The sequence below is a fragment of the Hibiscus syriacus genome, unplaced genomic scaffold (assembly GCF_006381635.1).
Source record: "Hibiscus syriacus cultivar Baekdansim isolate YM2019G1 unplaced genomic scaffold, ASM638163v2 tig00003507_pilon, whole genome shotgun sequence".
Classification (NCBI taxonomy): Eukaryota; Viridiplantae; Streptophyta; class Magnoliopsida; order Malvales; family Malvaceae; genus Hibiscus; species Hibiscus syriacus.
Genome location: NW_024061975.1, coordinates 115519 through 141862, shown reverse-complemented (window position 1 = coordinate 141862; position 26344 = coordinate 115519). Strand labels below are relative to the sequence as shown.

The 26344-nt window shown below is 34.7% G+C and overlaps 1 protein-coding gene, 1 non-coding gene and 1 pseudogene across 2 annotated transcripts; 1 reads left to right on the top strand and 2 right to left on the bottom strand.

Moving 5' to 3' along the window:
* Positions 1 to 364: 364 nt before the first annotated feature.
* Positions 365 to 3706, bottom strand: LOC120178086 (annotated as a pseudogene).
* Positions 3707 to 13620: 9914 nt separating this feature from the next.
* TRNAT-UGU lies at positions 13621 to 13692 on the top strand. The gene has a single exon. It is a non-coding gene; the product is annotated as a tRNA-Thr (tRNA).
* Positions 13693 to 17617: 3925 nt separating this feature from the next.
* Positions 17618 to 19106, bottom strand: LOC120178559 (transcription factor TCP21-like). The gene has a single exon (XM_039184378.1). The coding sequence runs from the start codon at positions 18937 to 18939 to the stop codon at positions 18166 to 18168; it is 774 nt and encodes a 257-aa protein (XP_039040309.1). The 5' UTR covers positions 18940 to 19106; the 3' UTR covers positions 17618 to 18165.
* Between the last annotated feature and the right edge of the window lie 7238 nt (positions 19107 to 26344).

The following is a 26344-nucleotide window of genomic DNA, read 5'->3' as shown; positions in this document are numbered from 1 at the left end:
CTTTTCGAGTCGACTATCAAGTAGCTCGTTTCGGCTCGTTAAGAATTCAAGTCGAGCTCGAGTTCGAGTCGAGTCCATTCGACCCGAGTATTTATCGAGCCTTGACCGAGTCGATCTCGAGTAATTCGAGATCTGTCTCGTCTCATTTACAGCCCTACTAAGAGCTGCAGGAATAACTGTTGAATAATATTAGTAAACCTTTTGCTCTTCGGAATAATTTTAAGTTTAGATTGTTGAATTTTATAATCAAATTGAAATTTGTTAATAAGCCAATAAAAAAGCATTCTGCATGAGAAAATAAGATAATAAAGGTTTACATACATTACAATTGTCTTCTTTATTTGTCTGTGTGTGTGAATAAATTTGACATCGCTTGGGAAAAAAATTAGAATAGAACAATACATCTATGGTCTGCTACTTGCAAGCAATCTTTTCATCACTGTCATTCAGAGTAAAAACATGGATGACCCCATTATTTAAGTCAAAACAGCAGCAGAGACTACACATATTTCCCTCTGTATTTAGGCTTTGATTCTTTACTCGATTTCTGATCACCTGAGTCAACAACCTCTGCAGGACTGAAAACAGAAGTGTGTAGATTGTTGCCCTCTTCTAGCCACTTGGCATGACTCTCCTTGAACTCCAAATGCTTTATTCGAGCCGCCAATGCGAGTTCCTCTGTGTACGGGGATGTCTTTACCATGGACAGTAAAACCGACTGTATCTAGAGCTGAGTATCTGTTCAGATTGGCAACTAACTTGAAAAATGGATGCTCTGGGAAATGATCTTCCGACGAATCATCTCCTCTTGACACGGGATTAAAGAACACAAGCCTGCCACCCATAACAAGCATCCTAGCAGCAAGGTCAAGCAAGTCGTGCACACACTCGGCTAAGCTATAAGGTGCAGTTGATGGATATGGTCGGCCCTTTTGTCATCGGGGACAGTGTAAGGACCGAAAACTCCCTTGAGCAATTTTCGACCACGGATTTCAGTCCACCAGCCCGAACTCCATATGGCGGATGACAAATTATTGCATCAAACACCTATTCAAAAGCAAGAGAGAATACTTATACATCAAATAAGTAGGATTCAGGGTAGATTTTACACACTAAATGGATCGCAAAGGTTGCTTTGAAACTTGAGCACTTTCTCAAACAGTACTAGTTTACATCAATAACTCGTTATGATGGAATAGCAAACTAAGCAAATGTGTCGGCTACATAATGTGTTTTTCAATTTTCTTCAGTCAAAACAATACTTGAGAGGAATGTGATAAACAATCGTAGAGGTGGAACAAATCAAATTCACATACTGATAAAGAATGCACTACCATATTCAACAGAAAGCAATTTTTACAAGAAATTACCTCTTTTAATCCGGGACGCCAAGGAGGAAGGTTGTTATCTGTCCTGAACAAACCAATTGGCATCGGCAAGTTGTACTAAAAAAGACGCAGGGCAAATGAGCAAATAATCTCATGCAGATCCATTGCAGATAGATTTAAGGAAAAAGGAATTACTAGTTATGTTACAAATTCACCTGCTTGAGATACTCCAGATACTACAGTCAGGACCACGCCCATCGCGCACTACTCGAATGTCAATATCTGCACCCTGAATGAATTCACGCAGTTTGCAACCACACAAATTACTGCAACGATGTTGCTCATGATTTCCAAAATAAAAGCATTGGGGTGAAGAATAAAGCAGACAAAACAAGAGAAATACAACACCGTCGTCATTGCTCCAAAGAGAGCTGCAGAAACAAGGATGCTCTCCGTGCCAACAAAAGGGTCATATACAAGTTTCCCAGGAGCGCCTGTGCTTGATTGGCCATTAAGAAAGCCATTTCACCATCAATTGCTGTCGGGCCAAGATAGTTTCGGCTTTTCAAATGATACGTGGGGATAAGCTTCCTATCTGCTCCACCAACTTCCCTACCAAAGAATATTCTCCTTTGTGCTACTGGTGGAAGCCGTTGTTAGTTGCAGAATCATCAGTTTCCATGAGCCAGAAATTGTTATCAGGATTCTTCAAATTAACTCGACCCTGCAAGCTTGTTGATTACAATTACTATAACAAATACGATCTACGTAATCTGGACTCTTCAAATTTTCATATATCCATATCTGGCATATCTGTTCTGTGCTTATTTGGACATATGGAAAAGCATAAAAGAAAATAAAGCATTTGAGTGCCACTGTGTCAGACACATTTCCATCCAACACTCACGGCAAGTTTGGTAACATAGAGAGAATATAATTAAAAAACGCGCCAAAATATGAAAATATAATATATATGTTACCTTGGGCTTGGACTTCTTGAAGAACCCTCCAAATACTATGACAACGTAAGATACATACTCATCCCCAAATCTAGTATGTTATGATGTCAAAAAAATGTCTTTAACATTTAACTAAATAGTCACTTTGTCTTATTCTTTTTTAGGAACATTTTGACCCTCAACATTTCATTTTAAGGCAAACAAGCTCCTAAAGTTTGACTAAACGATAACTTCGACCCTATTCTTTCCTGCCAGAGAATTTTGGCCCCTATCTTCGTTTGTTGACTAACAGAATCCATCCACGGAGGACTTCTAGTCCAAAAAAATGTTAGGGGACTGAGAATGTATCATCTTATACTCATTTGATTTAGTAATTGAAATTCAATCGATTACACCTCGAAAACTATCGTTAAATTAGATTAGGTAAGTCTTTTAACAAAATTTACTCATCTGCTCAATTAAAAGCTTGAACAACTATCTTCTATGTTTTACCATAACTTTTTTTATGTTGTATTCGTCTTTTCTTAATAATTTTTTTATAAATGGTAAATATTTTGTATTTTTTTCAGAATTAAATTTAATGGTGTTTTTCTAGTTAATGTTTATATGAGTATCTTATTGATATATCTATATTTTGAAACATCGATTTGATTTTCTCATATTGATAGGTTCTTACAGTTACTTGGATAAATCGCATGTAAATTATAATAAAACTAGTTGTCAACATGACATTGTCATTATATTTACTTTTATGTTAATATTGAAGGCTCTTTTTTCCATGAAGAATCTTAAAGCCCCTGGCCAGATGGTATACAACCTATTTTCTATTAAAAAAACATTGGGAAATTGTCAAAGGTACTCTATTTTAATTCTCAAGAAACTTTATGGCCACGAAGCGAGTTGACGAATGTATCCTAAAAGTAAATTTGGTTCTTATTCCAAAAATTAAAAATGTTGATAGGATCACTCTTTTTCGACCTATTAGTCTTTTAATCTCTCTTATAAAATTCTGTCTAAAATCATAGTTAACAGATTGAGACCTATTTTACAAAGGATTATAGGCCCTTTCCAAAATAGTTTCTTGGCAGGTCGATGGGCAGCTGACAACATCCTAATCGTGCAAGAAGTGGTTCATACCATTATGAAGATAAAAGGTCGAAAGGGTGCCATTATAATTAAGATTAACCTTTAACGAGATGTATCAGTTTCAAGAAAACTCAAGTATATTCAATGATCAAGAGATACATTTTCAAGCCACATGTTTACAAGGTATTTATACACTGCTAAGAAGCAGTTACTGTCAACATGAACAAGCCAACAACCACTAACAAGCTAACTGATCAGCTAACAACTAACAGTCTACCAACTGTTACTGACTCAGCTAACATTCTCCCTGCATCTTCACCTTCCTTCCTTCATCGCAGCACAACACAAACTTTGTCTCGAAACTCCTCAAATGCTTCTTTTGACAGCGGTTTAGTGAGGCCATCCGCCACTTGGTGTGCAGCAGGCATGTAATTAACACAAATATGCCCAGCAGCAACCTTTTCCCTTACAAAATGCACATCCAATTCAACATGCTTGGACTGCGCGTGATAAATTGGGTTGGCACTCATGGCCACTGCACTCGTGTTGTCACACCAAATTACCGACTTACCTTGCTGTTGAACACCAAGATCAGTTAACAAGGTGTTAATCCATGTGACTTCAGCTGCAGCATCAGCAACACTCTTATATTCAGCCTCCATGGTTGACCTTGACACCGATCGTTGCTTCTTAGAACTCCACGCAACAAGGCACTTGCCAATGAATACTCCATAGCCCGATACTGATCTTCGATCATCCAGATTGGCACCCCAGTCTGCATCAGCAAAGGCTGAGACCAATGCTTTGTTGTCAGATGGTGAAAATAGTAGCCCATAGTTCACCGTACCTGCCAGGTACCTAAGAATTCTCTTTACAGCAGCAAAATGTGTCACTCGGGGTGCATGCATGAATTGCGCAACTTTTCCTACACTCAACGACAAGTCATGTCGAGTGTGACAAAGATAAAGCAGTGATCCAACAATGCTTCTGTACTCGCTTGCATTCTCAAGCAGCTCTCCTTCTTCGCGCGACAATTTGCATGCTGAAGTCATGGGTGTGGAACACATAGCCGCAGTTTTCATACCAGCCTTTTCTAGCAACTCTAAGGCAAATTTCTTTTGGCTAAGGACAAGAGACCTGCTACTCCTTAATACTTCAATTCCCAGGAAGTAACTTAGTACTCCCAAGTCTTTAAGAGAGAACTTCCCTTGCAGCATGTCAACAACAGCTTTAATGCCATGAGAAGACCCTCCCGTGATTAATATGTCGTCCACATACACTAGCAGATACACACGACTACTGCTACTGTCTTTAAAAAACAAGGATGGATCCGCTCGGGAAACTTGAAAGCCAATTTCCAACAAGGCTTCCTTCAGCTTGGAATGCCAGTTTCGGGGTGCTTGTTTTAATCCGTATAATGCCTTTTGTAACTTGCAAACCAAGATCGAGCCATCATCAGCTAGCTGCTCGAATCCTGGAGGTTGTTGCATGAAGACATCCTCTTTAAGATCACCATTAAGGAACGCATTATTTATGTCTATATGCCTCAGCTCCCAGTCATTGGAAACTGCCAAGGTAAGGATGACATTAACCGTGGAGAACCTGACCACTGGGCTAAAAGTTTCACAAAAGTCGTGACCCGGTACTTGAGTGAAACCCTTGGCCACTAAACGGGCTTTGTAACGATGAACAGAGCCGTCGGGGTTATGTTTAACCTTAAAGAGCCATTTGCAGCCAACTGCCGTTCTCCCAGGTGGCAGTTTAACTAGAGACCATGTCTCATTTCTTTCTAACGCCTCAATTTCTGCTTGAACAGCACACTTCCATTCTGAAGATTGGAGTGCCTCCTGAATACTTGTGGGAACAGCATCATCAAAAAAACTAGAGAAAGCTTTTGGTTTAAAGATTCCACACTTACTCCTTGTCAGCATAGGATGTGCGTTCTGTATTTGTCGTGGTGCAGACTATTCTGCAACTTCTTGTCTACAACCACTATCATCATGAGTTCCTAAGTCTGTACTAGTGTGTGCCTCATCAACATGCTCTTCTTCACTGTTTAGCTGTACCGAGTGCTGATCAGATTGACTTAACTGTGAGTCACTATGGCCGCTGTTACTTATATGTTGCTCAAGACTGTTTTGTACGTTCTCATCAGGTTCACCATTATCATCATCATGAGTTCCTAAGTCTGTACCAGTGTGTGCCTCATCAACATGCACATTGCTATTATCTTCATGTGGTTGTGATTCACCACTAAATGATTCATGCAGACTTTTATCATTGTCACCTTGTATGTTCACCAATTGTTTGACATTGGACACAATGTCGAGTTCCTGAGGGTAGTATGAGCGTTGAGCAATGGAACTCGAGTCATCGAGCCTTTCTTTAAAAGGGAAATGCCATTCATTGAACACCACGTGCCTGGAGATATAAACTCGCCCATCCCGAGCTAAGCACTGAAAGCCTTTGTGTTGTGGACTAACACCCAAAAACGTGCAGGGCTGAGACCGAAAGTCTAGTTTATGTCTTTGGAATGGTCGAAGATGGGGAAAGCAAAGACATCCAAAGACTTTGAGCAACTTCCAGTCTGGTTGCTTGCCATAGAGTTTTTCAAAGGGAGAAATTCCTTGCAGCACTTTTGTTGGGAGCTTGTTCACGAGACCAACCGCTGCGACAATGGCATAAGCCCATAATGTTACAGGCATCGAGGCTTGGGATAGTATAACCAATGCCAATTCAACTAGGTGGCGATGTCTTCTTTCAACCTTGCCGTTTTGTTCGGATGTATGAGGGCAGGTTAACCTGTGAGTAATACCAGCACTCGCCAGGATGTCAGCAAAAGGTCGAAATTCCCCACCCCAGTCACTTTGGACTGCCTTGATAGTCATTCCAAATTGTGTATGGACCATTTTCTGAAACAGTTGAAAAGCCATAGTTGTTTGTGACTTTGTGCGAAACAAATAAATCCACGTATAGCGTGTAAAGGCATCAACAAAGGATATGTAATATCTAAATCCATTTGAAGCAACATGAGGAGGCCCCATAAATCAGTGTGAACAAGCTGAAATGGAAAACTGTATTCTGTATTGGATTGAGCAAACGGTTGTTTGTGACTCTTGCCCACATGACAGGCAGAGCAAACTTTGTTTACATCAAAGGAGAGCTTTACATCAATTAGCTTTGCTACTTTGTTCAACGTTTCAAAGGAGGGATGGCCCAATCGCCTATGCCATAACTCTTCATCTTGCAAAGGCTTTGACGCTACGTTAATATCTCCTCTTACTGCTGCACTAGTTTTCTGAAAAGAGTACAAGCCATCTATTTCTTCTCCACTCAACAAAATTTGTTTAGTTGCTTCATCACGTACAAAGCATTTCTTGGCATGGAACTCAAGAAAGACACCGTTATCTCTAGCAAGCTTGGAGACCGAGAGGAGATTTTTGGTTATTTGGGGAACATGTAACAGATTATTCAATAATACACACGAGTAGTAGAAGGAATAACAGCTTTGCCAATCTTATCAATGTCAAGAGTTACTCCATTACCTACCGTAAGCTTACCTGGTCCAAGGAAGTCGGTTTGAGTAACCATGTTGGAGGCATCGGGGGTAACATGGTGAGTGGCCCCTGAGTCCACTACCCATCGATCAGCAGTGGCAGTGACAACATTGGCTTGTGGTTGCATGCTGGAAGAGGGTGCACCCAAGCATCCTTTAGAACAACATTCACAGCTTGAGTTAGCTTTCCCAGAGGTATAACGTGCATTCCCTGAATCGTCTTTTGCTGATCCATAACTTTCGGTTGTTACACATGTAAACTCTTCATCATATTTGTGCCAGCATCGATCAACCAAGTGACCAAGCTTGCCACAGAGTTGGCACTGCAACTTGGTTCGCCCACGCCCCCTGCCTTGATTTCTCACATTAGATCCATTAGCAGAGCGATTTGTCCTGGAATCTTGATGATTAGAAGAATTGAAGGGCCCACGACTGATACTGCCCTGAGCTACATTCGCACTGGCAGGAAGTAGCTCAACTTGCTCATCAAATCCTGCCAACTGAGATTCGGCATCCATCAACATAATGTAGATGTTGTCAAGGGACAGCGTTTCTTTCATTGTCGTTATGATGGCCATGAATGGCTGGTATTCGCGTGGCAAGCCTTTCAAGATCGTAACAATGTGTTCGACATGGGAGATAGCACTCCCACAAGAAGCAAGGGCATCGCACACCTCTTTGACTTGTGTGAGGTACGTGCGCATACTGTCGCCACCTTTCTTCAACGAGTGGAGTTTATAATGGAGGTTCATTAACGCTGTTGTGGACCTGTTTGCAAAGAACTGTAACACCGTTCGCCAAACTGCTGCAGCAGTTTCTGCTCCTACAAATTGAGGAAGAAGCTGGGGATTGATGGTCGATAGAAGCCAAGAAGCAACAGCACTGTCCTGAGCAACGAACTCTTCATAACTGTCATTAACACGTTCCTCACCATTCTCATCAACTACAGTTTCTGGTGGAGGCAGTAACGCTCCAGTTAAGAGTCGTTCAAGGCGATGGCTTCTGATGGTTAAGAGAACCTGCTGCTTCCAGAGCAAGAAATTGGTCTCATCAAGAACGATGTTGACCTTCTTGTTCGAGAAGTTCTTCGCACACCCAAGCTGAAGTTCCATATCACGAATGAGACACAAAGATATTCACGAGCAGCGGAGAGAAAGGAATTCCTCGAACTCACCCAGAACCACCAGCGACTGATACCATTACGAGATGTATCAGTTTCAAGAAAACTCAAGTATATTCAATGATCAAGAGATACATTTTCAAGCCACATGTTTACAAGGTATTTATACACTGCTAAGAAGCAGTTACTGTCAACATGAACAAGCCAACAACCACTAACAAACTAACTGATCAGCTAACAACTAACAGTCTACCAACTGTTACTGACTCAGCTAACAACCTTCAAAAAGCTTATGACAATGTGGATTGGAACTTTCTAAGGAAAACCATGCAGAATTTTGGTTTACCCCAAGACATGTTATGCACTGTATTCAAATAGTGAAGTAAAAGTGTCTAGGAGTGGAGAAAAAATCGAAGAATTCTTTCTTGGACAAGGAATCGGACAAGGAGATCCCTTATCACCTTATCCATTCATTCTAGTAATGGAAAGATTGTCTCATATTATTCTTGAGGAAGTTTATAATGGTGATTGGAAAGCCTTAAAACTTACTAGAAGAGGTACTAATGATAGTCATTTATTTTTTGCAGACGACATTCTTCTATTCATGGAGGCTAGTGCAACTCAAGTCAGTAAAGCTAAGGAATGCCTAAGACAATTCGGCAAAGGTTCGGGATTATCGATCAATCTTCAAAAGTCGAAGATATTCATCTCTCCCAATATTGTTAAAAAACACGGCCAATTACGTAAGTTCGTTATGCGAGATTCTTCTGTCTACCGACCTTGGGATTTATTTGCGAGTGACAATTATTCACAAGAAACAAATCTAGAATACTTATACGAATCTCTTGGAGAAGATTATGAACAAGTTGGTAGGATGGAAAGGAAAGGTGCTCTCCATGGCTGGACGACATACACTGATTCAAACGGTTACGGCTGCGATTTCCATCCATACGATGCAAACTACTCTTCTGCCTACGGCTATATGGAATAAGTTAGATAAGCTCAACAGGAATTTTTTTTATGGGAGGAGAGGCTGAATATAAGCACAATTACTTGGTTAATTGGAATATGATGTGCAAATCTAAGACGGAAGGTGGTCTTGGTCTCCAAAAACTGAGGGACATGAATTTGGCGTTAATGGCCAAAAATGGGTGAAGGCTTCATACGAATTAAGATTCCTTATGGTGCAAGATCTTTCAAAGCAAGTACTTAAAACAGTCACCTTTTATGGATTGTGAAGCTAAAAGTAGTAACTCCTTTACTTGGAAGGAAATTTTAAAAACTCGGCACATTGTTAGAAAAGGAAGTAAATGGAAAGTCAACACTGGTGAGTAGATCAGCTTCTGGCACGATTGGTGGCTGGGCAAGGAAACTCTTAGTAATCAATATCTAACATTGATACGTCTATAAGAACTGAGAAGGTTTCTCATTATATTTCTGAAAATCATGATTGGGACCTTCAGAACATTAGACAAATAGTGTCAGAAGATACTTTGGAACAGACTCGGAAGATTCACATCTCAAGTAATGATGGGGACCAAACCCAAGATACGGCTCAATGAGGTCATTCAAAAGATGGGATTTTTTCGGTTAGACCTGCTTTCAAAGATATCATTAACAAAAGTGAGGAGATGGCTAATAGCCAAAAGTTTTGGTGGATATGGAAAACTAATACCACAAAGCGTATTAGATTCTTCATTTGGCTCTGCTGCTTGAATAGATTGAACACAAACGAGATTCGAAAGAGAAAAAGATGACCAACGAAATGGACTGCAAGGAATGTCAGGGGTATTGGAATCTATAGAACACATTTTACGACACTGTAAAATAGCCAGAACTGTGTGGGAAGAGGTCGAACACTACCATACTATGAAACATACCGAAGAGGAAAACTTTATCGACTGGATCAAATGAAACAACTGCTAAAAAAAACTAATTCTGAAGGATCTCAATGGGATGCCGTGTTTACCACTACCATATGGGGTATTTGGAAGGAACCCAAACCATATTTGCAATATGGTCGCAATCTTGTACACGATATAGAAAAAGCAGATGCTACTAAGAGAAAAATACTTTACTCGAGAACCCGGATGAGTCATATGGATTAAATCCCCAAAGGGAACCTACGTTTTAAACTCAGATGGAGCTTGCATGAGATCAATAGGCATCGCCGTGGCTGGTGGTCTCCTTCAAAACGATAAATGGGAGTGGATCTATGGTTACATAACAAACATCGGTAAGGCTAATAGTCTTGTGGCAAAATTTTGGGGAATAAAACAAGGATTAGTTGTTGCTAAAGATATGGGTTTGAAATACTTAGGCTCTGTCTGGTTGGGAGACACATTCTCCCGTTTAGTTGAATAAATCTTACATTATTAATAGTAGATTTTTTTGGGTATATTATTGGGAATGTCATTACCTCCCTTTCTTTAAGTATTATTGGATTACCGGCGTTTTGGACTAAAATGTCCTTAAAAAATTTCTTTCAAAAATATTTTTATTCTGTCATAGAATAATAAAAAATTCTACGAATGTTAAATTACAAATTTATCCTTAAACTATTTTAGATTTACAAAAAAATCTATAATTAAAATTTTATATAAAATTCAGGGATTAAAATAAAATTTTACCCTATCATTAAACCTTTTTATATTTTAAATTTTGTAAAAAAATTATATAAATTTTATGAATTTAAATTTTTTAAAGGAAGTATATAAATATTTTTCAACTTATTAAAAAAATAAATATATAATAAGGATAATTTTGTCAAATATACATTCTAATAATCTTTTATTCCTTTAACCAAACACGATAATCTTACATTCCTGTTAAATCAACCAAACATAAAATACAATATTCACAGTAATCCTATTCCCTGATAATCTTTTATTCACATTGGTAATCTTACATTTCGTGAACCAAACATACCCTTAAGAATCGAATCAGACGCCGAAGAAGTGATCAAAATTATTAAAGGGCAAGCGTCGGAGGGAAACGATCTGCAGCAAAACATCATCGTGAATGAGTGTAGAAACCTGATGAAAGATGAAGTGATAAACAAAATTACGTTTGTATGGGGAGAAGTCAATAACTGTGCTGACTGTTTGGCTAAACTAGCTTTGAAGGATGAGAGAGGCACGAGAATGTTAAAGGACCCGCCGCCTAAAGTAAGACATCTGATAGAAGCATATAAGCGAGGAGATGAAACCCTAAAATTGTAAGCAGAACAACGGTGTCATTTTTCAATCCTTTGTACCAAAAAAAGATACTTTCACCGTTATTTATGATATTTGTTTGTATTTTCTATTTTTCGTAAGTGTTTGATTAGGTGATTTTTTCGAAAAATCATCCTAACTTTCTTTTATTTTTCATGTCAGACACCGTTCAGACTATATTTTTTTTATTTAACACCCTTTGTAGAAAGACGTCCCCTACACCGCACTTTACGCCATGTGGGGTAAGGCGCACCCCTATAACGCGTCTTGTTAAATGTATAAAAAACAGGTGTTAGTTTTGTAAATATTTTTAAACTAATGCCTAATATGTAATTAATTTCTATTAGAGTGATATTTGTGTAAAAACGTCAACTTTATCTATTTATTTTTTGTGATATTATTTTTAACAATAGTTAATAATATTTATTGACATTTAAAATTAATTGTTTAAAAATATTAAAATAAACTTTTAATTACAATTGAGAGATTAAATAAATTATTGTTTACTTTTTTAAAAAATAAATAAAAATACAATAAAAATGAATTAAAAATAAATAAAATTCAATAAAAATATAATGTAAAACTAAAACAATTTAATGCGTATGAGCTCTTTTCTTTTTCAATTCTTTTTTGTTAAATATAGTTGTCCACGTGCACACAAAAAAATCAAAAGTAGAGTGACTTTTATTGCAAAAGTCAATTGTAATTAAAAGTTTATTTTAATATTTTTTTATATTTTTAAATAATTAATTTTAAAATTCAATATTTTTTTAAAAAAATATATGAAATTTATAATTTTTTAAATTATAAAATGTTTATTATCATCATCATCATTTTGTAAAAGAAATAATAGTTATAAAACTTTTATAAAATTATTCATATTTTAAAATACTTTTAAATATTCTTTTGCAAATTATTTTATAACTCGACAAATTTTGATTTTTGCATGAAATTACACAATATGTATATTCTTTTGCATGAAAGTTATAAAAAGAAATGAGCTCATACGCGGGAGAAAATGATGAGACAAAACAGTTTTTGTGAAGATTGGGCAGAAAAGATCAACTCTTTGATCGGATGTTTATTCGTGGTACAATTGAGCTGATATTTAGACAGCAGTTAGACAATTTTGAGTTATTGACTTTGTACGATCAAATTTTCATTTGATCCTGTAGCTTTCCACACCTACGACTGTTTAACAATCATAAACTTGAATTTAGGTCTTGAGAATAGAGTATTTTAAAATTAATTGTTTAAAAATATAAAAAAGATTAAAATAAACTTTTAATTACAATTGATGGATCAAATGAATTATTATTCATTAATTATTATTTTTTAACAATAATTAATAATGTTTATTCATTTTTAATATTTATTTTATATTTTTTAAAATTAATATTAGAAAGAATATTTTAAATAAAGATATGATATTTTTTAGCTTCACATTATATTTTTATTGAATTTTATTCATTTTTATTGTATTTTTATTTATTTTTAAAAAAAGTGAATAATAATTCATTTGATCTCTCAACTGTAATTAAAATTTTATTTTAATATTTTTAAACAATTAATTTTAAAAGACAATAAACATTATTAACTGTTGTTAAAAATAATATCACAAAAAATAAATAGATAAAGTTGGCGTTTTTACACAAATATCACGCTAACATAAATTAATTATATATTAGACACCAATTTACAATTATTTACAAACTAGCACCTGAGTTTTTTACACGTTTAACAAGACGCGTTGCAGGGGCGCGCCTTACCCTACTTGGCGCCTGATCAGCGTAAAAAACGGTGCTAGGGCACGTATTTCTGCAAAAGGTGTTAGATCAGAAAATATAGTCTGAATGGTGTTTGACAGGGAAATAAAGGGGGCTAGGATGATTTTTCGGGAAAATCACCGTTTGATTAAGCTTTTTAATCATTTTCTTATAATCACATACTTAATTTGTGTTCTTTGATGATTTTCACGTAAGATATTATGAATTTATTATATTTTTATTTAATTAAAAAATCAAGTACTCTTATTAGTTAAAATATTAACTTTCATTCTATTTATCTAAACAACATCGAAGAACTTTGAATCTTAAATTTGATACGTCCATCTATGTATTCACTTTCTACCATGTATATAATGTCCATATCAACAGTTGTTTCAAATGAGAAATAATTTAAATTTAAAATATTATAATTATCAAACTAAAATAATAATAAAAGAACAAAGTTTTAATATAAGAAAATTTAAATATGCAAAGAGTACAGGGACGTGAGCATAAATAGATTTCTATTACGAAAAACCGAGCACTACTAAAACGTTTTAAACTTTAATATGGTATCAAGGATCGCAGAAGCCCCTATAGCTCAGTGGTAGAGCGTCAGTCTTGTAAACTGAAGGTCTGTAGTTCGATCCTGCATGGAGGCACTTTTAATTTTTAATTTTTTGCTTGTTTTCTTTTCTTCCCCATTATTGCCACTAACTTAAAAATATGTTGGAACTTGGAACCAAATAGCTGTAGTAAACTGGCACAAAACACAGAGATCGTCACAGAAACAAGAAAATTATAAAGCAGAACAGAAATTGAGGATTCGATCCTAACCGCCAACATCCCCTTTTGCTGGATATTCTAAAGGCCTTCGCATAACTTCTTTGGCTAATCTTCATACTCTCGTTTGTAAATTGTAATGCAAAACTCTTATGACATGCAGGTTGAGAAACCTGATAACTGTGAACTTGCTGCTGCCTTCAAAGCAATTCCTACTTAGGCCATTATTCCATCCTCTTACCTAACACAATACCGGAGATACGAGCCAAACGATCTTAGTGATTAAGAGATGGTTATTATTCTTAGATGTCTCAGATTTGAGTACGACATATGTAAGTGTTTGTTTATTGTCTTCCGAACATCTACTTTATAATTATCTCGTACTAAAAAAAAGCTGGAGAATCAGTTTCTATATATAATTTTTTCCTTTTCTAATAGGAAAAGAAATAAAGGGTATTAAAAGAAATGGGAGTAGGGTTGCTGACGGGTTAACCAAGCATGCATGGGAACTCCCTGGGGGAAGCAATGATGATCCGGAATGAAGAATTAGTTTAGGCGATTGGCCTCTAACAAAAAATAAAAAGGATCAGATACATTGATATTAATATGATAAAAAAAAACTACTACAGAAATCTCACCATACGTAAATCAATTGAAAATTTTAAAAAGTTAATTGACTTGACAATTACATCTGCCACCATATTAATTTCACAGTTATCCAACATTTTACTTACATCTTGGAAATTGTTGGAACTAATGATGAAAGGGCTATAAGTAAGTGAGGATCACAGATGAGTTTAGCAGTTTGTGCACAGTTAGTTTGAACCTGAAGATGTTCCATACCACAAACTTTTTCACAAGACACATCTCTTTTAGTGGTATTTATCGAGCGAGTCGATCCCGAATTAGACAATATTTGATTCGTACTCGTCAAAATATTCTATGGTTTAACTCGACTCGTTTCTCGTTAAACTCGTTAAAATTTTACTAGGCTTGTTCTCTCTAAAAAAAATTATTGTTTGATTCATTGCTTGTTAAGCTCACCAAATTTTTTAGTATGATAATTAGTGTTTGATTTATGGATGTAGTAAATTAATAATTTAATAAATTTTATTGTTTATTAGAAAATAAATAGATTCATAAATTAATAGTAATTATTAATTAGTAATTTAACATCTTTTTATTATCTATTAGTAAATTAATAATAATTATTCAGATTTTTGTGAATGGGATGATTTTTAAGGTAATTGTTAAAAAAATATAAAAAATAACAAACTACTTGCGAATGACCGTACTCAACTCGATAAAGTATGTAGTAAAACTTGAGTTTGAATCTAATCAATCCAAATCGAACATTGATCAAATTTTAATCGAATTGTTCAATTCATTAAGCACATGAATCCCTTCACAGGTATTCATGTGGAGGAGTTGGAAAAATCAAACCATCAATCACCATAAAAGTTTAATTGTCTGGCATAATGTCAACAAATGTCCATAATATTTAATTAAATAGTTATTTTGACTCATATTCTTTACTTTAAAGTAGTTTTAACCCCCTAACATTTTATTTTGAGATATAAATGGAAATTATTAATTAACAAACTGTTAGCGTTATAAAATAAGGACATTGTTAGTCTAAAATGAAATATTGAGAGTCAAAATTCTTTTAAAAAAAGAATAAAATCCAATGTGACTATTTAATCATATATTAAATGCATTTTTACCCTAAAAAAATATTATAAGTAAAAATGATCTAAAAGAAGAAAATGGGTAAAAATAACCATTTTGATAAATATTAGGACTAATTTTTTATATTATGCCTAACTGTTTCAGCTAGAAGTTATCCTACCGTCCATACAGAGGGAGCGGGCTGAACAGATGATTGTATTTCAACCATTAACATTTTACCCTCAATTATTGACTGTTGAAGTGCAATTAATCAGTTTCAGCAGTATCTATTCACTGTTCATGGGCCATAAACTCCCATTTCCTACGGTATTATATACATAAAATACACGGGTAAAAATGCTCCCATAAAAGGAGCCAAAAACGCCATAAGAAGATTTGGAACAACCACCAAAGTCTGAAATGATTTGCAAAAGCATTTGTTGTTCCACTTGCATGTGCTCTACTTCAATGGCCAAATGATCTGTCCAAACCCCATGAATGAGAGGATATGGTGGTCCCAACCAAATTTTCCTCTGTTTAAAATCTAAATGGCCATGAAGATTCTGGGGATTGGGATTTTAGATGGTCCAATGACATCACAACACAATCCCCAAGTTTTTTATTTAATCCCCAATGGAAAGGGACCCTCCAATCAATTATTGGGACCTGCCTGCAATTGTTTAATAGAAACAAAGGTACAATTATTAATGGCTTTTGTACTCATTATCTCTTCACCAATATTTTGCTTTGTTTATTGCTGCCTTCACTGATTTTTTTTTTCTTCCCCTCCAAACAATGTACGCTATCAATTTTCAAGTCCCCATTTTCTTTTCCAGGAAAAAACCTCAAACTTCTTTCGGAAGGCAGCAATGCGGTCACCTTCTTCCTTGGCTCTTTTTCACAAGCAATCGATTTCAAATCATACGATGACTCAGTCGAGTCAGTCCATGAATATGCTTCTAGTTTCAGCAGTTCATGCTCATTCCCACACCCGTATCTGGGCCTCGTCAGGAGGGGCACCTGCCCAGAGACCCTATCAAAGTAAAATTAATTTTCATATTTTTCCTGTTGAGGCCTCCAACAAAGGTTAAAATTAATTTTTCTGTTTCCTATCGAGGGTCCCAACCAAGGTTAAAATTAATTTCTTTTTTCCTGTCGAGGCCCCAATCAAACAATTAAGACTAATTTTCTTTATTTTATTTTAAATTATAAAAAATTAATGCCTAGACTTATTTTTTAATAATAGTGCTGATCATCCATTAATAAAACAACACAAAGATTAAAAATTACAACCGTAAAAATAACCCAAAAATAAAATTTTAAAAGTGAATATTATTTCAATTTTTGTTTTATTTAATAGAGTCATTATTAATGATTATCCTCTTAGTTTTCCTATGCTCTTGATGTAATCAGTAAACCATATTTATGTTCAGTGGTTGTTCTCTTTTGTTTATAAAATGGGTCGTACGATCAAAAAAAATTATTATTTTGTTTGGATAATATTTTCTAAAAGTTGATAATTCTCTTTTGATGTTTTTTGTATTTGAATTTGAATGTGGTTATCAATTAAGATATAAAGGTTAAAAGCCACTCAAACTAAGTTAAATATAATTTATTAATTTATGATTGTGTTTTAATTTTATTTATGTATATTCTGACTTTTTTATTATGTTTATAGTTTGTAGTTGTCAATTATATTTTTGATTTTTTACTTTTGTTAATTATGAAATGTAGGTAAAAGTATATTATATCGTCGATTAATTTATTTAAAAGTGGGGTAAAATTTTAACGACAAGATTTAGATGCTATCATTCTACATTTTTTGCTTCATATTTTTATGGTATAATGTTACTTACACAAAAATTAGTACAATTACAAAAGGGAGTTTTAGATAAATTTTTATGCACTTAATTTTTTTACTATTTGTTATTAGAGGCCACATTTTCAAATTCGTCCCGGGACACCAAAATTTCAGAAACGAGTGTGTCATTCCTAGTAGTATTACTGTTAATTGACATGCAAGCCATGAACCAGACATCGAATTGCACAAATAATCAGTACCAAAACCAACATCACTCTTACATAGAGAAGTAGATGATAATAATAGTGATAATGTGCAAAAGAAACTAAAGTTGAGAAGAACATAATGGGTTTTATTCACAATACACGAAGGACACATTATTCGCACGCTGATAAATCTAAGAAACGGCTAAGAACACAGTTTTTTCCAAAATAAAGTTCTTACAGAAAGGAACCAAATCTTTCACACGGCAGTCTCCTTTGAGATCATGCTGTCAAACACAAATACTGAAAGCGGATGTGAGAGCCAGAACAAACCACATCCGTGGCATATTATGAGCTACGAACTTGACCATAATTTTCAACACTTGGCAACGCCAGGTGGAAGCAAAGAACTGATGATTCCTGTAACACCTTAAGCGAAAACAAAATGGAACTTCAGCAAATTAGGGAGACCATATATCCACAACATCAAGCCAAGCATAGTATCATCTTAGCAAACCCTAAACCCTCAAAACCCTATTCCCCAACCCCTAAAATTCGAGCTAAAAATGATCCTCCACATCCACACACATGAAAACAACAAGGTACACAAATATTTATAGAATCTATGTATTCATTTAAATATATACTCCAAGAACAACGGTAAAACGGCCCGCCGAAATTCAACGAGGATCATCGTCTCTTTGAGCAGAACCTCCCGGAGCACCCGACAGTGAGGCTAACAAATTCAGATTGCCGGGAAGGTAATTTCCAACCCTAGCAGCCGACGCTTCACCCATCGCTTGCTGTTGCTGAACGAAAAACGCAGCTGCAGCTGGTTGCTGAGCAGCCGCCTGTACCACCATCTCCGTAGGATGCGGGGGCGCGAAGCTCCATATTTGACCAAAATCAGGCCTCGCTGGAACAGCCCAGAACGCACCCGTGAGTGTCCCCGCGGGCCCCACGATAGGCCCAAGGCCCGGTCCCACCGTGGCCCCTCCGGATTCGTCCTTCCCGGCTTTATCGTCGTCGGACCTGACACGTTTCCCTAGTAGAAAAGGGGTGGGACCCAACAAAGGTTTATGGTGCAATGACGACGGAGAAGCAGTCGACGACAGAGAAGTTGAATTAGCCCCTCCGCGGACGGAAACCGACACGGTGGAGGAGCTGGCCGGAGTCGTCCCCGTACCCGTAGCGGCTATTATGGAAGGTTCAGCTTGGCGCAACAGCCACTCAATGGTCTGACCGTCGGATTTGTGACCCAACTCGCGAGTCAACTGAAAAACACGAGCGGCGCAGATGATGGGCATCCTGATTCTTCGGCCACGACCGTCGACTTTGCTGTGGCGGTCCTTGGAAGGATGTTTCTCGACGGGAAGGGAACCGTTGGTCGGCGCTTGTTGTCTCTGGGCATCCATTACTGCTCCGTTTGTAGCAGCAGAGTCTGAATTTGACATGCGACAAGTATATAGTATTTCTATTTGAGTCTAACTTAGAATTTCCCCCCTTTGGAGCTGAGAAGATTGCTTGCAGTACTCGAAGGTGTGTGGTGTTAAAAGAGAAGCAAAAAAATTTAATTGAAAACTGATCTAGTATTTACATAGAGGAGATGGGTTTAGGAGTAGGAGCAGAGTGCTAATCATTGAGCGGCAGCAGCCGGTGGAGACAGGTAGGGTCAGCAGAATTCTCTATTTAAAAAATTGATTTTTTTGCCTCAACTAAATTTGAAAAAATTTAATTCGAAATGATTTTGAATTATAATTTTATAAATTCGATTCGAATTTTTTTTAAATTTAAATATAATTCGAATAATTCAAAACTTTTACTTATTAGTAGATAAATTTTCATGTTTGAGTATAGTCATTCAATTATTATACATGAATATCATATATAAAAAATATTCATGTATTTTTTATTATCAAAAATCACATAAAAATGGATTGATATATATATAGATAAAGTAATATCATAATATTATAAATATTGATAATTAAATTTAAACACAAACTCAAAAATTTGATTTGAATCGACTTGAAAAAGTTTTAATCTAATTTTGAGTTGTAAAATAATATTCTTCAATTTAAATAATATTTTTGACTCAAGTTGATTAGACTATATCAAACGCTTACACCTAGATATAAGAGGAAAGGGCACATGCGTGGTGGCTCCCACTTCATACGTCCCTTTTTCAATCACCTTGCCTTTAATATTATCCTACCTATTGGTAAAATTGGGCCAATAATTCAATCGAATTATTTATTTGGTCCAATAAACTAATTTGATATTTATTTTAGAATTTACTCCAAATGCTATACTGTAAAGTAAGTTAGTTATATTCATATGACGAGTTTACTTGGAAATTAATTTTAAATGGACTCAATCTAAGCTCTGTAGGTTTGAATTGTTTATTATATTTTAGAGAATCCATTATATGGACATGATGATTTGAATTAAAATATATTAACTTTTATGAAATAATTAATATTTTTTATTAAAAAAATAAATTTATGAAAGAAAAAAAGTGAAACTCATCACGTTGGCATGATGAATTTGCTTGAATATAAAATTTCTAATATTATGTAAGGGCAGATTCCAACGGATAGTGTAAGTGGAACCCTGTCACACTAGCGTGACGAGTTCCAACAGTCATAATTGAAATTTTTAACATAAATAAGATTGAGTTTTTGGTATTCATATAAGAAAAATACAAGGTTTTGATAATTAAAGAATGTATCTGTGGCATCAAATTGGGTATTATTTGTTGTATAACTAATATTTTGACATAATAAATAAGAGCAAAATGTTTTTGGAGTAAATCGAATTTATTCAAAGTTTTCATCAAAATAATTTAAAGTCCAGTCAAAACCTTAAAATGAGTACTTTGACTAGAAATTTCAAAACTTCTACAAGAGTTTCGAAACAGAGTTTTGAAACTTTCCAAGACAGTTTCTCGAAAAGTTTTGATAATTTCCAATAGTTTCGAAACTATCACAAGAGTTTCAAAACTTTCATAAGTTTAAATACTTTGGGTCTAACGGTCATATTTTTCCAATGACTCTTTCGAAGAGTCGAAACTTTCCCAAAGTTTCGAAAATTTGTGTGCAGAAAATCTTCTAACGGCTTCAAACCTTCCCAAACGACTAGAAACGGCTAGTAACTCATTCCAACATATAAAAACAAGTTGATGACACTTGAAGAATGTTACACAACACCTATCCAAGCAATCAAACACAAGAGAAAAACTTTTCCTTCTCTATTTCTCTTTCCCTTGTAAATATTTGTGTTTTTGTGAGCTTTAATTTGTAAACACCTTCCTTTTTAGAGGTTTTCTTGTTTACAAATCTTTTTCTTTGTAAAAGGGGTTTTGGTTCTAGCTAAGCATTTGAAAAGCTAGGGAGTTTGTAAAAGTTATCTCTTTATCCTTGAAAAAGAAAGAATAAATTAGTGAATTTGTTGAAAAATCTTAAGTGAGGAGCTTAGGTAGTAGATGTAGACTTCATTGAGGGAGTTGAACCACTATAAATCATTGTGTAAATTTTCCTATTTTTATACTCCTTACTCCATAAACTTCAAAAAGCCAATTCACACTCTATTAGCATATTTCGGTTGATCGAACAAGCTTCATTGAGCCTAATATTTGGTATCAAAACTTGACTCATTAGAAGATCTATCAACCTTGAGACGATCCTTAAAGAAGCTCTATCCATTTTTGACACAACCGAGACTATGGCTTTCACCTTCGGCTCGTTCCACATTGAAGACTCTCATCTGATCGACAAGCCTCCATACTTCAATGGAACTAACTACCATCATTGGAAGAAATTAATGAAACTATTCATCCAATCAAACGATCTTGATGCATGGGATATGATCGAGAACAACTACTCTTTTCCAATGAAGAAGACTAAGGAATGGAGTAACCAAGAACGAAAGAACGCCCAACAAAATGTCAAGGCCATGCACATGTTGTTTTGTGCATTTGGTCTCGATGTCTATGAAGGTGTTTTTTTTGTTCAAATGCCAAGGAGCTTTGGAATTAGCTCGAAGAACTTCATGGAGACAAGAAAGAATAATCACCAAAGGTAGTGTGCTTGATGGCTCTTGAGGAGCCCAAGGTATCTTCTAACTTTAATGAATCTGATTAATATTCTTTTAATGAATTACAAGATGCATACAATGAATTATTTTTGGAATTTGAGACAATGAACTCCAAATATAAGAAAATGATTTCAAAATTTAAAGTTGAAAACGATTTTCTTTTGAAAGCAAAATTTGATTTTGAAAAACAAAATGAAATTTTGAAAAATGATTTAGAGCTTTCAAAAGTAAAAATTGAAAATTTTGAAAAAGAAAGCTTTGATTTAAAAGTTAAGCTTGAATGCTTAACAAAAGAAAAGGAAATCATTTTAAATAATTCATATAATTTCATAATGACATAATGTTCACATTGTCATTATCATGGTCACATGGAACATGTTTATCCTTTAAAGAAAGGAAAACATTTTAAAATTAGACAAGAATCGAAAGCAATTTGGATACCAAATCTAATTGAATGTCTCTTGTAGGTATGTGAGAGCAATGATGATGAAAGTGAAGATATTCAAATGTTCTATCCACACTTGATATTGAATGGGTAATCTCTAAGCTTATTTTGATTATCTTGCATAATTGGTTCCTCATTTGGTTTAAGCATGCATGCATTTTGATTTTAAATGATTTAATGTTTTCCATCTCATGTATGATTAAAAAAGTATTGTGATGAACATTTTCTAAAATTTTAATTATTTTTCATAAATGTTTGTTCATCATAATGATTTTTTGTCAAAATTGGTTTCAATGCTTTGTTTTTATAAATTTTAATTTTTGATCTTAATTTAAATGTTTATGCATGTATTTTTTTTTGTAAATGATCGCTCTCTAACAATTGATATCAATTTTTCAAATGCATAATTTTTTTGGATAACTTTATGCACATGTACTTAGATACAACAATTGATACTGCATAAAGTATATTAGACTTGGATATATTGAATTTATTGTGCCACTAACTTGTTTGTTCATCTTTGTTGAAATTTAATGCCTTTTAAGTGTCAAACTTTTAAAGTGAAATATTTTTTTGGAATGCATCTATTGAGGGAAAATTTTGATTTTTCAAATAATTTTAATTCTAAGTTTCTCTACTTACTCTTTATTGTTATTTTTGAACCTAAAGTTTGAATTATTTTTGATATAACAAAAAGGGGGAGATATAGGTTTGAAAAATTCAATCTCAATAATGAAAAAGGAGGAGCTTTAATATTTTCTAAAATATTTTTCTTTTTCATTAAATGTTTTGATAAGGGGGAGCTTTTGCCAAAAACTATTTTTCAAAGGTTTTGTTATATAAAAAGGGGGAGATTGTAGAACTAATATTTTGATATAACAAATATGGGCAAAATATTTTTGGACTAAATTGAATTTATTCAAAGTTTTCATCAAAATAATTCAAAGTCCAATAAAAACCTTAAAATGAGTATTTTAACCAGAAGTTTCGAAACTTCTACAAGAGATTCGAAACTTTCCAAGACAGTTTCCTGAAAAGTTTACTACCTCAAGAGTTTTGAAACTTTCATTAAATTTTTGATACTTTGAGTCCAACGATCATATTTTTTCAACGGCTCTTTCGAAGAGTTTTGAAACTGTGTGAAAAAAGTCTTCCAATGACTTTAAACCTCCCAAACGGCTAGAAACGACTAGTAACTCATTCTACTATATAAAAACAAGTTGAGGACACTTGGAGAATGTTACACAACACCTATCCTAGAAATCAAACACATGAGAAAAGCTTTTCATTCTTTATTTCTCATTCTCTTGTAAATATTTGTGTTTTTCTGAGCTTTAATTTGTAAATACCTTACTTTTTAAAGGTTTTCTTGTTTATAATTCTTTTCCTTTGTAAACGGGGTTTGGTTCTAGCTAAGCCTTTGAAAAGATAGGGAGTTTGTAAAGGTTATCTCTTTATCATTGAAAAAGAAAGAACAAATTAGTGGATTTGTTAGAAAATTTAAAGTGAGGAGCTTATATAATACCCCAAAACCTGGGTTAGTAGTTTGGGTCAACCCAAGAACTTTAAGTTAAGCCAATTAGACCTTCCAAGATAGCTAGACCAAGTTATATAGGTGTTGGGCCTAAGGTAGGCCCAAGAGTTAAAGCTAAGAGATAGTTTTAAAGTGAGTTAATAGGTGAAGGACCCAAAAGTGTAGTTTACCCATTTTGTTGAAGTTGAAAACTTTCCCCCTCTTTTTATATAATTTCACGTAACCAAACTCCCTATAATATCTCACCCACTCTTCTTTTTCTTCATTCAATTAGTTTTCATTTCTTATTCATTTCAAGAGCCAAGTTTCAAGCATTCAAATCTTAGATTTGTTTAGCCAAGGTAAGAATGTTTCTCTCCATCATTCAAGCTTTATTTCAAGCTCCATTTTGTGAGTTTTAGAATTTCTTTTCAAAATGGGATTTTGGGAGTTTGAAAGGAACATAGATATTTAAGCTTGTTTTGAGTAATATTAAGTAGTATAGAGTGTTTTAACTTAGTTTCCAAGTTAAAGACAGTAACCCCTAGTTTTGTTTTGATTAGTCAATGAGGTGGGTGAAGTTATAAAGCAAATGATAAAGTTAAGGTGACTCCTAGTTGAGTTGAGGGAGATTTTAGCAACCAATGAGTTCAAGTAACATACTCATAACTCTTTCATACTCCTAATGGTCATTAAAAATGAGTTCTAACTTGAGAGTAAGTTATGAAGCTTAGTGTTATATGTTAATGGTAGATTACATGATTTATGTTACAAGCATGATATAAAGCCTTATTTTTGCTCCTTGTAATCACACAAGACTTTAAATAATGTTTGGGAACCTCACTAGGCTATTTGGGATTGAAATATAACATTTCGTATGTGTTTTATGACTTATGCAGGTAGAGTATCGATATTAAAGGGATAATATCAATACTTGTTCTTCGTTTTGGGCAAATTTGTAAGTTTTTGGGTAAGAGTATCGATACACTTTCAAGAGTATCGAAACTTTGGGTCATAGTTTTGAAACTCCCAGAAAGTTTCGAAACTGGGCATAACAGAATGTTTAAAAGTATTGATACTTATATAAAGTATCGAAACTTTTGTAGGAGTATCGATACTCTTGGGCTAGTGTCGATACTTTTAGTATGTTTTGGCCAAAACGTTGCCCGAGAGGCGCTAAACTCATAGTATGACCATAAATGAGATCAAATAGATGTAAAAAACTAGAATAAGTGCTATAGAAGGTGTTTAAAGTTGGGGTATTGATACCTTAAGAAGGGTATCATTACCGCAAAGAGGGTATTGACACTGTAAGACCAATATCGATACTAAAGGTATGGTTTAAGCTTTAAAGCACAATTAAGTGTAGAGGCAAGCGAGGGTATCGATATTGTAAGGCCAATATCGATACCAAGGTTGAGAAATGAGCTTTAAGTCAAGAGAAAGTATAGAGGTAAGTGAGATTTCCCAAAAGCTTATAATTTCTCTCAAATAAACTACAAGTGAGAAAATTTATTAATGTTTAATTTCAAACATAGAAATAAGAAGAAAGTAGGGTGAAATGAGACTAGCCTTATCTGAATGCATCGAAAAATGATCAGGACTCCCAAGTTCCTTTAGAAAAGATATCAAAGTCAAAAGTATAGATTCAGTCCGAATATGCTTAGTGAGTGCGCAAGGCACTTTAAGTTGACTAGTATGGGTGCAAGATATGACACTTAAGGAGTGGGTAGTTAAGAGTGTAGTGTCCGATTTAGAAATTCTAGGGGCCACATTCTCGGTAGACTAGAGGGGTGTGTGAGCTCCGAGATGCAAAACCCTCAAGCGCACCATGATTTCTACCATATAATAGAGAGTGAGTATACGAGTATACTCACTAAAGCATAACAAAACAAACCAGTAGACTAGATAGCAATATACTTGATAGCTTGAGCATTTCAGTGATAAACTTTTAGTATGTTTTAGTTGTAGTGTGGCGCTGAGCTAAATTCAGATGTTTCCATGGGCAGGTTAGTAGATCCAGCAGTTGAAAAGCTTTAGAGAGCCCGAGGTCCAGATCCAGTGCAAATTCAGAGTACATCACAAGTTTCTTAAATGGCATGTATATTCATGAATTCAGTTGTATTGAGTTGTAAAGTCAGTTAAGAGTTAGTATGTATTTATCTATATATTTTGAGGGATCTCAGATGTAAAGATTCGTTTTAAAGTAAAAGAAAGTAAGAATAAGTTGTTAGCCACTTCGGTGGTTCTGTGTAGCACCTTAAATCGGTCGACTGTGTATCGTATTGGTCTAGGATGTTACAAATTAGGTAGAGAATATAGACTTCATTGATGGAGTTAAACCACTGTAAATCATTGTAAAAATTTTCCTATCGTTATACTCCTTACTCCCTAAACTTCAAAAAGCCAATTCACCATCTCTTGGCATATTTCGGTTATTCAAACGAGCTTCATTTTTTCTATGATTTTGGTGACTCGATCTCTGACGATTGGGATTCAAGCTTATTTTTAGATAATGAGTTGATATACCAAGCATTTATATCGATGTTTGAGAAAGATAAGCAGAAGAAGGAAGATGAAGATGAGTTGAAAAAGTTGATGAAAATGGAGAAGAAAAAGAAGAAGACGAAACATAAATATGAAGACTTATAATTTCAATGTAACAAACGACTTATAAAAAGGTTTAAAAAGTTAAAAACAATTGTAGGAAAATTGAAAAAAAAACGAAAGACAAATACGAAGATTTACCAATCTGACATAGTAAAGACAAATTTATACATATATTTAAACCATAAAAATCAACATT